General features: G+C 48.2%; 1 protein-coding gene across 1 annotated transcript; it reads left to right on the top strand.

Moving 5' to 3' along the window:
* The first annotated feature begins 6,108 nt into the window (after nucleotides 1-6,108).
* SRSF6 (serine and arginine rich splicing factor 6) lies at nucleotides 6,109-10,807 on the top strand. The gene is made up of 6 exons (XM_055814257.1): nucleotides 6,109-6,447; nucleotides 6,706-6,854; nucleotides 8,147-8,274; nucleotides 8,500-8,708; nucleotides 9,065-9,154; nucleotides 9,276-10,807. The coding sequence occupies exons 1-6, from the start codon at nucleotides 6,341-6,343 to the stop codon at nucleotides 9,637-9,639; spliced, it is 1,047 nt and encodes a 348-aa protein (XP_055670232.1). The 5' UTR covers nucleotides 6,109-6,340; the 3' UTR covers nucleotides 9,640-10,807.
* The last annotated feature ends 503 nt before the right edge of the window (nucleotides 10,808-11,310 follow it).

The following is an 11,310-nucleotide window of genomic DNA, read 5'->3' as shown; positions in this document are numbered from 1 at the left end:
GGCTCCATCCTGTGTAACGGGGACCTGGGGGACCAACAGCGTCACTCCGAGTGTCACCCCAGTTTATGCGCTGTGTGATGCCACATGGTTGGGGTGTCCCTGGGGTCAGTGGGGGTCAGCTGTCCCGGCCGTGCCCCCTCCCAGCTCCTGGTGCCCCCAGCCTGCTGGCTGTGGGGTGGGCGAGGAGCAGCAAAGCCCTTGGCCCTGTGCGAGCTCTGCTCAGCCCTGAGGAAAACGCCCCCCTGCTATCAGCGCTGTTCTCAGCACAATTCCAAATCACAGCCCATCCCGGCTGCCACGAAGAAAATTAACTCTACCCCAGCCAAAACCAGCACAACATGTTATAAACCAGCAGTGTGCCAGCTGTATCTAGGCTCCCCATACAGACAGATCAAGTGGTTTTACATAAATATACATAGGATGAGCTGAAATATTCAGTCTCCAAATTGAATAATACAATAAATTTGGGTTCAACATGTAATTAGTGCTTTGTCTGGGCACAGAATGGATGGCATTCTTCCTGTGTCCTTCCTCAGGGGCACACAGAACCTCCACCTGGAACGGAGCAAGAACTTTTGCTGAAGTCTATGACCATGTGGGAGATGCAATCACCCACATAACATCAGCCACTGGTACTGGAGAGAAGAAAAAAATGCTTTCACAGCCCAAGGGTATCCATTTCTCCCTGTATGTGTAAGTTGTAGCTGTATAAACACTCATTCAGACCCACTCTGGGTGCCCCTGCTCAGATGGAGGGTCCATGGGGGAATGAAACCCATTTACAGAAGAGAGAACAACAGACTGAAAGCCATGAAAGCCCACATGCATCTACACTTGGCTGCTGTCCTAACAAGGTGCTTCAAAGACTGTGCCTATAGGGGACCTGCAGCATATATAAGGGCATTCACTCACATATTGCAAAAAAAAGCAGTAGGAAAAAGTCACATCCTAGCAACTCATGCACAGAACCAGCCATGGTCAGCTCAGCAGCTCTCTACGTGTGTGTCAGGAGGTCTCAGTCCAGTCCAAAGCCCAGACTGATGCTCATGAGTCATTGGCTGGGCTGACCTAGTGTGGTGGCTCCAAAGGAGCTGCTAAGGCAGATAACGAGCTGCTTGAGCAACAGCTCTGGGCAGCTGTTAATATCTCCCATGCCTCGGCTCCCTTGGAGACACTTTTTATTTTGTACTGTGACTCGATGATGACAGCTTTTGGAGCTATTATGTTTTAACAGGTTGGTGCAGCTGGAGGACTAAAAATCCATACAAAAACATCCATTTCAAGCACGCTGATTTGCAGTGACCTGTCTCTGAGACAGCACTGCTTTGTCAGTTTGCTTTCTTCCCGCCATCCCATGGAAGAGACCTTTATACCCTCCAATGCTGCCTGACCCTGAACTTTGGGGAGGAGGACCCATGTGTGAGAAGAAGGGACCCTTGCAGGCACAGCCTGCTGCACAGCCAGGGGGGGGACCTCATGCCCTCTGGTCTCCCTAAGCCTCCCTTCCTCACAAACAAATGAAGGTGCAGGTACGTCCGCAGAGAAATACCCAGTGATCATAATACCTGAATACACCTGTCAAAGACCTGAACTGAATTGCCCATGTTTCGCGTGTGAATCCCGACTTGCTCTCCAGGGTCAGTGTCTATGGGATTCACAGCAAGGAGCCACAGGGAAACATGAGGAAGCCAGCCAGCCTGCCAGCCTGCCCATCCACTCTGCCTCCTGAGCAGCACCCATGTTCTGAACCGGGTTCTCCATCAGAGATGTGACAAGGATGAGGTGATGGGAGAGGGAAGTGTAACACTTGACAGCAGCATGCCGAGACACCAGTCTTGGCAACAAACAGCTGGTGCGTGACAAATTCATGATATGCATATTTTATACTGTTTTCATGAAACGCTCACATACGGCCATACCCACTGCTGGCAAGACTGGAGAAAGAGCATGAATTTCACACCAAGGGCTCCTCTAACAACAGATTATAAGAAATAATCACTAGACAAATATTAGTCCTCAACAAGACAGACAAATTACGAGTGATACTTTTTATTGGACTAGCAATAAAAGAAGCATAAAAGGTGACCAGAGCTCTGTTTCATATCTCACAGATTATGATTAATCACAGACCTCAAACCTTTGTACCAAGAGATTAGAGCCTTTTGCCCTTAGGAGGAAAAAAGATTAATTGTAGTTTCTTCTTATGACCCTCCTCTCACCTTCCACTGTGGAAGTGGCATGAAAAGGTTGTAAAGCTTATCTTTCTGCATTTCTCTCTTTGTCTTAAGGGCCCAGGAAAAACCACCAACAGTTTGAACTACAGAGCTGCGGTTTCCAGTTCTGCAGTGTGGGTTGATTTGATGGATCAGGCCACAAAACTAATGCATTGGAGACATTTATCCGGGCCTCCCAGGGGTCAAGAACACACGTTCCTCTGTGCGTGAGAAAGGCTATTGATTCAGAGGCTGAACCTGCTGCTGTGCATGCTCGGGTACGTCAGGAATATGACTGTTAAGTCAAGGGCGTGAAAATAATTGGACACAACAGAGAGAGGTCAGGGAAATGGCCTGGGCCCACTGATCCAGAAGGATGAAGAAGATAATTGGATCTTATCTGCATCTCCTTTGAGCAACATCCACCAGCCTGCCTGGACTGCGTAAGAGGTGAGGCTCATCTCTGTTCACTGTGTCACTGCTTTACAGCCACTTCTTTCTGTTCAGGGTTACCAACAGACCATAAGAGAAGGCACAAGAGAGCACAGGGCTGAGGCCATTCTAATTAGAGCCAAGGCTGGTCCATAAATGGCCTTGGAATAGGAGGAGGTTTTGTCATTCTCCTACTGGGCACCAGGCTGGTCCTAACACAGCCATCAAGCTCCCCAAGGTGGGAGAAGGCTAGAGGAAGAAGAAACGATGGTGAAAGCCAGATAACTGATTACGTGGGACAAACAGTGAACAAAGGGCAGGGGTGTGAGAATCAAGGATTCAGAAATGGCTTGAGGGGGCACTGGAGCGGGACACGGAGCATGGCACCCAGTGAGGTGGCACCTAGAACGCCCTTTATTCCTCCTCAAGTATAGGAACAGAAAAGCAAAACAAGTCTGCAACATCCTAACATGAATCCTCCCTCCCTTCTTCCATGTGGCCTCAGCAAATCTCTCTCTTTTGCCACCTGCCAAGAGCTTTGAGATGTCCTCCCAGAGAGAACCATCATGTAATGGGGGCCCTTGGAAGCCTGACATACCAGCCAGCAGCAGTGTATCAGTATCGCATGGAACATGGGACTTCACATCCTATGTGGTCACATCCTCTGTATGCTTACCAAAAGTATATGGGGCACAGGCAATGATACTCCTCTGGAGTAACAGGCACCGGACACGTGGAGGTACCCGCACCGCTCCTTTGTCACTGCATGTGCTTAGCACGTGTATGATGGAGGGCCACCCTGCATGTGTGCTTTACTGGTCCAGAACTGGGGAGGCACCCAGTGCCTCAGGCCCAGGCAGCTCTGCTCACCTCGTCAGCAGGATGTGTTGCTTGTGGTAACGAGCTAGGCCAAGGGGAGACGGAATCAGGCAGCTGTCTCTTCCTTCCCTCCCTAGACACTCCCCTACCTAGCAAATGCATTCCTAGTGCCACTTGTCCCTTTCACGGTCTCTCACTCTTCTGCACTTCTCCATTGATTACTTGGGTTTTTTCCAATCAATGTTGCTTTTAGAGTGGGTTTGTCTGACTGTCTCACTACAGGAGGACTGTCTCACTCCTGTGCTTCTGTTTCCTACTGCTCAACATTCCAGCACTCGGGATGGGCAGGTCCCAAGCTCTGTCCTTTGCACACATAAAATGAGGCCAGAAAGTGCCGGGACTGTCTGTGCTCACTCATGTTCCATATGGCCCTGCACTGAACAGAATGGTTTTCATCCATTTCTAGGGCATTGTGTGGGGATGTTCTCCCCAGAAAAGACAGTGATATAAACACCAGCTGAAGGCTTAGAGGATGCATGGACAGTGCTTTTGTCATGAAGAATTTATTTTTCCCTCTTGGAAGGGGGAAAGAAATTTCTTATACTAAGAGGCAGAGACATTGAAATGGCCATCATCACCTATGAGACAGCAGCTTTTATGGGCTGTGAGGAAAGTGCAGATCTTTCAGGAAAGGCAGTTATTTAAGGCTCTGATCCTGAGGAGCATCCATTTGTAGGGACACCCCTAAAAGCAGGCTTAGCTTTCCTTCTTATCCTGGTACTTCAGTGCAGGCTTACACGTTATCTTCAACCAAGCACAGGATGTTTTAGCAAGAACTATCTAATTGTGTCGTTCCCAGTGAGTCTTAGCACACAGCTCTCCTACTTCATAGGTGCCAGCACAGACAATTTCAGATGAATGCTCATATCCAAGGTTTTTAAAAGTTGAGACAGCGAATCATTATCCTCTTAGGAGCAGGAGTGGAAAATAACAGAACATAGCTGTAGTGGGGAAAGGACGTTTATGATCAGATATTATAACCTGCAGCTATCTCAAAGAAGACACAAATGACTGAAACTAATGGATTTTTTTATATTCTGAGTTTTTAGTAGGAGCAGCCATCCTTCAGTCCTGTACATAGAGCGCTCCATGCAGTGGTATTGCTGTCCATGGGAGAGGCTCAGAGATACTATTACATTTTAGCAATCAATAGCTGTGATGCTTTTCCCACTTCCCTGTTTCAGAACTTGTGCTTCAGAACTTTTCTCTAAACAAAACAGCTGAAAGACCATGAGTGTGAGATACATCCCAGCTCTTCCAGGAGAGCTTTTATTTCAGTAGGCTTAGGGTAAGGTACAGCATGTCTTGTGCTGTTCCCTTCTTGGCTGGGCTATTCAGGGCTAAAAAAAAGCCTTTTGAATTGTGTACACAGAGCTGACAAATGCTACGGCCTGGCTAATGGTTAAATTTACCCACAAGTCAAAGTATCTCTTGGTGATATTTTATAGCAGGCCCATAAATTAGTAACTTATCTGCATAAGACTTTCTAAAGCAGACCAAAACCAATGAACTCGTGAAACCTGCCAAGCGCTGTCCACTATAGCGGAAGAGGTCATTCATTGCCTGTTGTATTGGACAAACCAAGTTTTTATTAAGGGGGAGGGAGAAAAAGAAAAGAAAAAAAAAATAGAAGAGACTCTCGAGTGAAAGTCAAGAGATTTCCCCCCACTTCTTTAACCCAAACTTGGCATTTGCTTTATTACAGATTAACACAGGTAACATCCTGGAAACCGAAAGCAATCGTGGTGTCTTTGGGGGGCTGCATTACTGACTAACCCAGATGCCCACAGTACTGAAGCATTAGGCAAACATGAGCTGCTTCTCATGCAGCTGGGAGAAATCCAGTAGTAAATGCAGCCTTTCCACCTTAAAAAAATTGTGTAGTGTACGTTAAAAAGATATAAAATAGTGTATATGTAAAATAGTGTTATCTGTAAAAATGTTACATGTTATTATAACATAATCTACACTTACAGTTTCTATCAAATAAACAAATCCTAGTATACGCCATGAGATAGCATTACAATGCACAGCCCAGCAGACTGAGACAGTGGTTTCAGTACTGCAAAAGAAATTAACTAATGCTGAAGGCGAGCCCGGACACAGAAGTTGTAACCTCGGGCGAGTACTGGGGACCACGATTAGGGTCCCACGTAGCCGTGTCTACACAGCAACTGCACCAACAAGAGGCCCCCGGGCTGCCCCCGCCTGAGGGGCCCCCCGAGGGCCCCGGACCTTCGGGCGGGCCACCCTCCCCGGCACCAGCCCCGGCTGAAGCGGGCCCGCTCGGAGACGACTGCCGGGCCGCAGCAGCGGGAGGCACCGGCCTGCGACCTCCTCCGCTGCGCTGGGAGGTGCAGCCCCCCGCCCCCTGCCCCCTGCCCCCCCGCAGTGCAGCCGCCACCGCGCAGGCCCACAACGGCGCGGCCGCAGCCTCAGCCCCACCCGGCGCCAGGCGCATGCGCACCGCTGCCCCCTCGCCGCCGGCGCGCGGCGGCGTGATGACGTCCACGCTGCGTCCCGCTTCCATCCGGGCCTGCGCCGTAACGTCCGCCCCGGCCCCGCCCCTCCTATAAAAGCGGCGGCGGGCGGCGGGCGCCATTGTGCTGCGGAGCAGGCCGCGGCTGTGGTGCGTACGGGCCTGCAGCGCTGGTCCCCGCGCCCCTCTCGCCGCCTCTCGCGCTCTCTCTCTCCCCCTCCCTCCCCTCCTTTCTTTTTCTCTCTCTCTCTCTCTCTCTCTCTCTTCTTCTCCTCCCTCTCCTCCCTCTCCTCCTCCTCCTCCTCCTCCTCTCCCTCCCCTTCCCCCCGCCGCGGACATGCCGCGCGTCTACATCGGCCGCCTGAGCTACCACGTCCGGGAGAAGGACATCCAGCGCTTCTTCAGCGGCTATGGCCGCCTGCTCGAGGTTGACCTCAAAAACGGGTGAGCTGCGCCCCGCGGCCCCAGGGCCGGCCCCGCCCGGCCCACACACACACACGCACGCACGCACCCCGCCGTCCCCTCCGGCCCGGCCGGGCCCTCCCCGCCGCCCCCATGTCGCGGCCGTTCCCGCCCGCGCTGCCGCGTGGCGCCCGGCGCAAGATGGCGGCGGCGCGGGGGGAGCGGGGGCGCTGCGGCGGGGCCGGCCCCATTGTCCTGCCGCGGGCGGGCGGCTCACCGGGCCGTTCTCCCATCTCCTAGTTACGGCTTCGTGGAGTTCGAGGACTCCCGCGACGCCGACGATGCCGTTTACGAGCTGAACGGCAAGGATCTGTGCGGGGAGCGCGTGATCGTGGAGCACGCCCGCGGCCCCCGCCGCGACAGGGACGGGTACAGCTACAGCAGCCGCAGTGAGTACGGGCCCGTCTTCCTGCGTGGTTCAGAGGCCGCTTCGGGCGGGGGGGCGCGGGGGGCGGCTCGGCCGTTGGCGGGGGGGGTGCCTGGTGCAGCGCCGGAGCCCGCTGGCTGCGCGCCCGGCCCCGCGCTGCACGCAGGTACCCCCGGCGGCGAGCGGGCGAGTGGCGTGAGGCAGCGGTGGCCGCAGCGCTGTGGCCGGTGGCGAGGGTCTGTGGTGTGTTGGGAGCGGCCTCTGCCCAGTGCAGGGCTCCGGCATTCTCGGGAGCGTTTAGCTGATACGGTGATGTTGCATCACTGACGTTAATGAATACCGTTGCATAATTGGGGTGGAAGCAATCAGCTGTGAACTTTCATGTGAATGTTTCAGTTGAATAAATATATATATGGAAGGGGTGGGGGGAGGTTTTCGAGCAGGAATCTGTTGTGCTAAGTGGGGGATATTGTAAATATGTTCAGCTAACTTGTATAGCTCCTTGAGCTGAGCCGTATAAGAACCTAGCTGGCCTAGTACTGTAAGTAAAAGTACTAAGGTCCATCTTTTGGTAGTCTGTAGAAGCTTGGTGTTGGGGGGGTGGGTATCTTGTCTTTTTAAAAAGAATCAAATGTATGTTGTTTAAAATTGTTGCATGTTCAATTCAAACTTTTTAACAAGTCCTTGATGTTTCAATTTAAAAGTGACCAGTGGGGCTGAGGCTGTGTCCACTGAGGCTAAGATGACTGCCTTTCCTGATTGGCCATGGCTTTTCCATACATTGTGTGACCCTTGCCCTATGACCCTTTGGCTGACCTTACCGGAAGCCATGACGACAGCAGCCTTTTGCCATTAGACGCAGGGTGATGGTGAGGATTCCAAGGGTTAGACAAAACTGGTTAAACTGAACTAGGTGACTGTTACCTTGCGTGTTTTGTGGCCAAACCACCACCAAAAACCTCATACTGTGATGTAAGTACTTAGTGTAACTAGTAAACGTTTTTGTAAAATGTAGAAATGCATGTAATCAGTTAAGTTTTATATTTTACAATGTTCTGTAAAATAAAACTTAGCAAGGTGAATCTAATAAGGAGCAGTCACTCTCTAACAGATCTTAGGAGCGCAGACTTGTAGGATTTTAGTCTGTTTGATTTGCCATTAATATAGATTATGGCAAAATTGCAAAGTTTATTGGAGGCTTAGAGAAATAAAGTCCTACTCCAGTAAATATAACTGTTTAACTAACTTTTTCAGAACATTTTATTTTTCCTCATGCTAGGAGACGACCTAACTTTATTTCTTTGTACAATAAAGGTGGGGGTGGTGGCGGATATAGCAGTCGGAGACAATCTGGAAGAGATAAATACGGACCGCCTGTTCGTACAGAGTACAGACTGATTGTTGAAAACCTTTCCAGTCGCTGTAGTTGGCAGGATTTGAAAGTACGTATTAACGTTCTATCATGGAGCCTGTTGTGACTAGCAGGAAGCAATAACTTCCTTTAATATCAATGTTCATTTTGATTTAGGTAGAAGTAATTGAGAAGTATTTGTGCATGAATGTCTACGTGCAATTAATGCTTCTTTCATTTGCTCAGACTTGTCTTAAGTTAACATAGAGTATAAGCATGTGGAATGGTTAAGTAATTTTTCATCTACTCCCTGAAGGATTTCATGAGGCAAGCTGGTGAGGTAACCTATGCAGATGCTCACAAAGAGCGTACAAATGAAGGAGTGATTGAGTTCCGATCTTACTCGGACATGAAGCGTGCCCTGGACAAACTGGATGGCACAGAGATAAATGGAAGGAAGATCAGACTGGTTGAAGACAAGCCACGGTCAAGCCACAGGCGATCTTACTCTGGCAGCAGGTCAAGGTAATGTTCTGGGACGAGCCAGTCTCTGCATCAAGACTACATACACTAAGAATGGGTCTAGGTTAGCTCTGTCTGCACTAGTTACCTTTGGCTGGTATTTTGGGGATAGGAAGATGTCTTAGAATGTAGAAGGTATTACTTTAGGTAATACAGCAAAGCCAGTTTGGAGAGTTTTTCGTCTGTGAAACATCAGATGTCATTCGTTGACAGTATATCGACTGGGTGGATGAATAGTACGTCTTGGTGTGGCCATACCTGTTTTTGAGAAGTTCTTTAGCAGCTTTCCTCTGTTAGGTAGGATAGCAGGGCATGCCAGACGAAGAATAAGGGGCAAATTGCATTTTAAATGTTTGTAGGTCGCGATCTAGAAGACGATCTAGAAGCAGAAGTCGTAGAAGTAGGAGCAGCCGCAGCAGATCCCGTAGTGTCTCCAAAAGCCGTTCACGGTAAGTGATACGTTGCTTTCTGTTGGTACAGGAATTTCTACTTGCTGATTGATAGGTATTATACAGCTGCTGTAAGTACACTTCAGTTCATGCAGAATAAACTCTTGTCTCTTTTTGAAAGATCTAAATCCAGGTCACGAAGCAAAGACCGTTCACGTTCCAGATCTAAAAGCAGGAAGTCTAGATCAAAGAGCAAATCGAAACCCAAGTCTGACAGGGGTTCACGCTCTCACAGCAGATCCAAGGAGAAGTCTGAGAAGTCTCGGTCCAGATCCAGGTCCAGGTCTCGATCTCCCAAAGAAAATGGTAAAGGAGATGCTAAGTCTAAGTCCAGGTCAAGGAGTAGGTCTCGTTCCAATTCTCCGCAGCAGCAGCAATCTGCCAAGGCTCGTTCAGAGTCGCCACCCAAAAGAGCTGCTTCGAGGTCCCGCTCCAGATCTCGTTCAAAATCTCGTTCACGATCAAGATCTAGTTCAAGAGATTAAGACTAGAACTCTCCTCTTACATTGCACACTATTACGGAACATTTTCCTACTTGTCAGGCCATTAGTGTTACGTTAGTACTTCAGAAGTTGGTTTTTTCTCTTGCAGGAGTGAATGGCCTAAGAACTAAGTAATGAGGCATAAAGGTTTCATTTGTATCCCAAATTTGAAAATACAAGATCGGATGGTGGTACAAAGCAGGAAAAGTCCCCCTTTTGTAGAAGTTCAGCTAAAAGTTTGATTTTATAGCATTTCTGCAGGAGTAACTTAACTACTCTTAAGTGCAAAGTGGTTTTTATATTAAAAATAAACTGAATATAAACAGGCTTAAATCTGGGCTTTTTTGAAAGTATCACTTTTTCCTATTTTTTTCATGGTTTTCGAACTATGGGTATCATTAGCTTAATAGGTTACAGCTTGCTACCAAAGGCAGGATTGCCTTGCTGGGCAGATCAGATAATTCTCTGGTTTATCTTAATTTGTGGAAGCAGGCTGCAAACTGTATAAACTGGTAACAATACTACAAAGATGTTAGACCAGCAATAAACTCAATTTGGAGCATTTGTATTGTATCTTAACTTGCCAAAAGAACATTCCCCCCCCCCCCGTACTGTGACTGTATTAAAGGTAATAAAGGTACTCCGGAACCTGTATCATACAGTATTGCTGAAAAATCCTAAGTTTCAAACTTGAAAGAACGAAAGCGCTTTTTTTTTTTTTTTTCTTCTCTCGAATATCAAGTGTCACTGTTGTCAGACACTTAATGTGTCTCTTGGATGTGGTCCAAGTCACTAGTATGTTGTATGGTTTGTCAGCCTCTGAATACCTATTGGTTATGAAAACTAAGTGAATAAAACTGTCTTCCCTCCCTTTTGACTCATTTATGTTAACATTTTGCTTCAGACTAGGAGAACTATAATACTGTTGTGTGTAAGTCTGAACTTTATTGGAAATGTAATCTCTTTGAGCTAGAGTTCTAGTCTTAACAAAGGCTTTGCTAAACCACAGTTGCCAATTCACTTAAATTGTGGAATAGGACTCATCCCAAAAATTCCCCTTTATAGCTAAATTGATTTTTTTTGTAACATGCAATAGCAAACATTAGAACTGCCTTGTACTCTTTATACAATGTGTAGTTTGACTTGTATAAAATTAAATTGGTGACTCAAACTCTTGTGTTTATTGCAGTGTAATGGGATTCTTTTTCTGCCTCATGCTGGGGAAATCACAATTTATCCTACTTGCCTCTTTTGCTGGAGTAACTTACTTGTTTTAGTAAGAGACTTGGGAGTTCTTGAAATGCCCTTGGGTTTGTGGTTGAGACCAGCTAGTGAACCAAGCACTGTTTCTCCCAATACATTGTCCTTTCTTCAAGCGTGACTGGATGTGAAAGCAACACCGCTGACCAACCAGTCAAAAATTTTACACATCTGCTCAGATGAATTGGATCTGGCACAAGGAGCACATCAAGCGCATGTTCAAATGCGACTTGATACCAGCTTTTCTTTCATGGAATTACTTTGATCTACACAGTTTTCTTGAAGAGTAACACTCAGTTTCCATTTCCTGATCACATCTAGAAAGTTTGAGCTTTTGCCTGTTGCACAGGAGTAGCCACACTAGTACGAGAAGGGATCCCAGGATGAGTGAAGTTAGTTTTGCCCAATAAACTC

Source organism: Falco peregrinus, chromosome 9, assembly GCF_023634155.1.
Source record: "Falco peregrinus isolate bFalPer1 chromosome 9, bFalPer1.pri, whole genome shotgun sequence".
NCBI lineage: Eukaryota > Metazoa > Chordata > Aves > Falconiformes > Falconidae > Falco > Falco peregrinus.
Note: the sequence above shows the minus strand (reverse complement) of the source record. Positions and strands in the feature narration are given on the sequence as shown.

What these genes read in the sequence shown, in the direction of transcription:
- SRSF6 (XM_055814257.1), top strand. Translation starts at nt 6,341, where the DNA reads ATGCCGCGCGTCTACATCGGCCGCCTGAGCTACCACGTCCGGGAGAAG. An exon ending in GTACAGCTACAGCAGCCGCA is followed by an intron (nt 6,855 to 8,146) that starts GTGAGTACGGGC and finishes TGTACAATAAAG; the next exon opens with GTGGGGGTGGTGGCGGATAT. An exon ending in GTAGTTGGCAGGATTTGAAA is followed by an intron (nt 8,275 to 8,499) that starts GTACGTATTAAC and finishes TACTCCCTGAAG; the next exon opens with GATTTCATGAGGCAAGCTGG.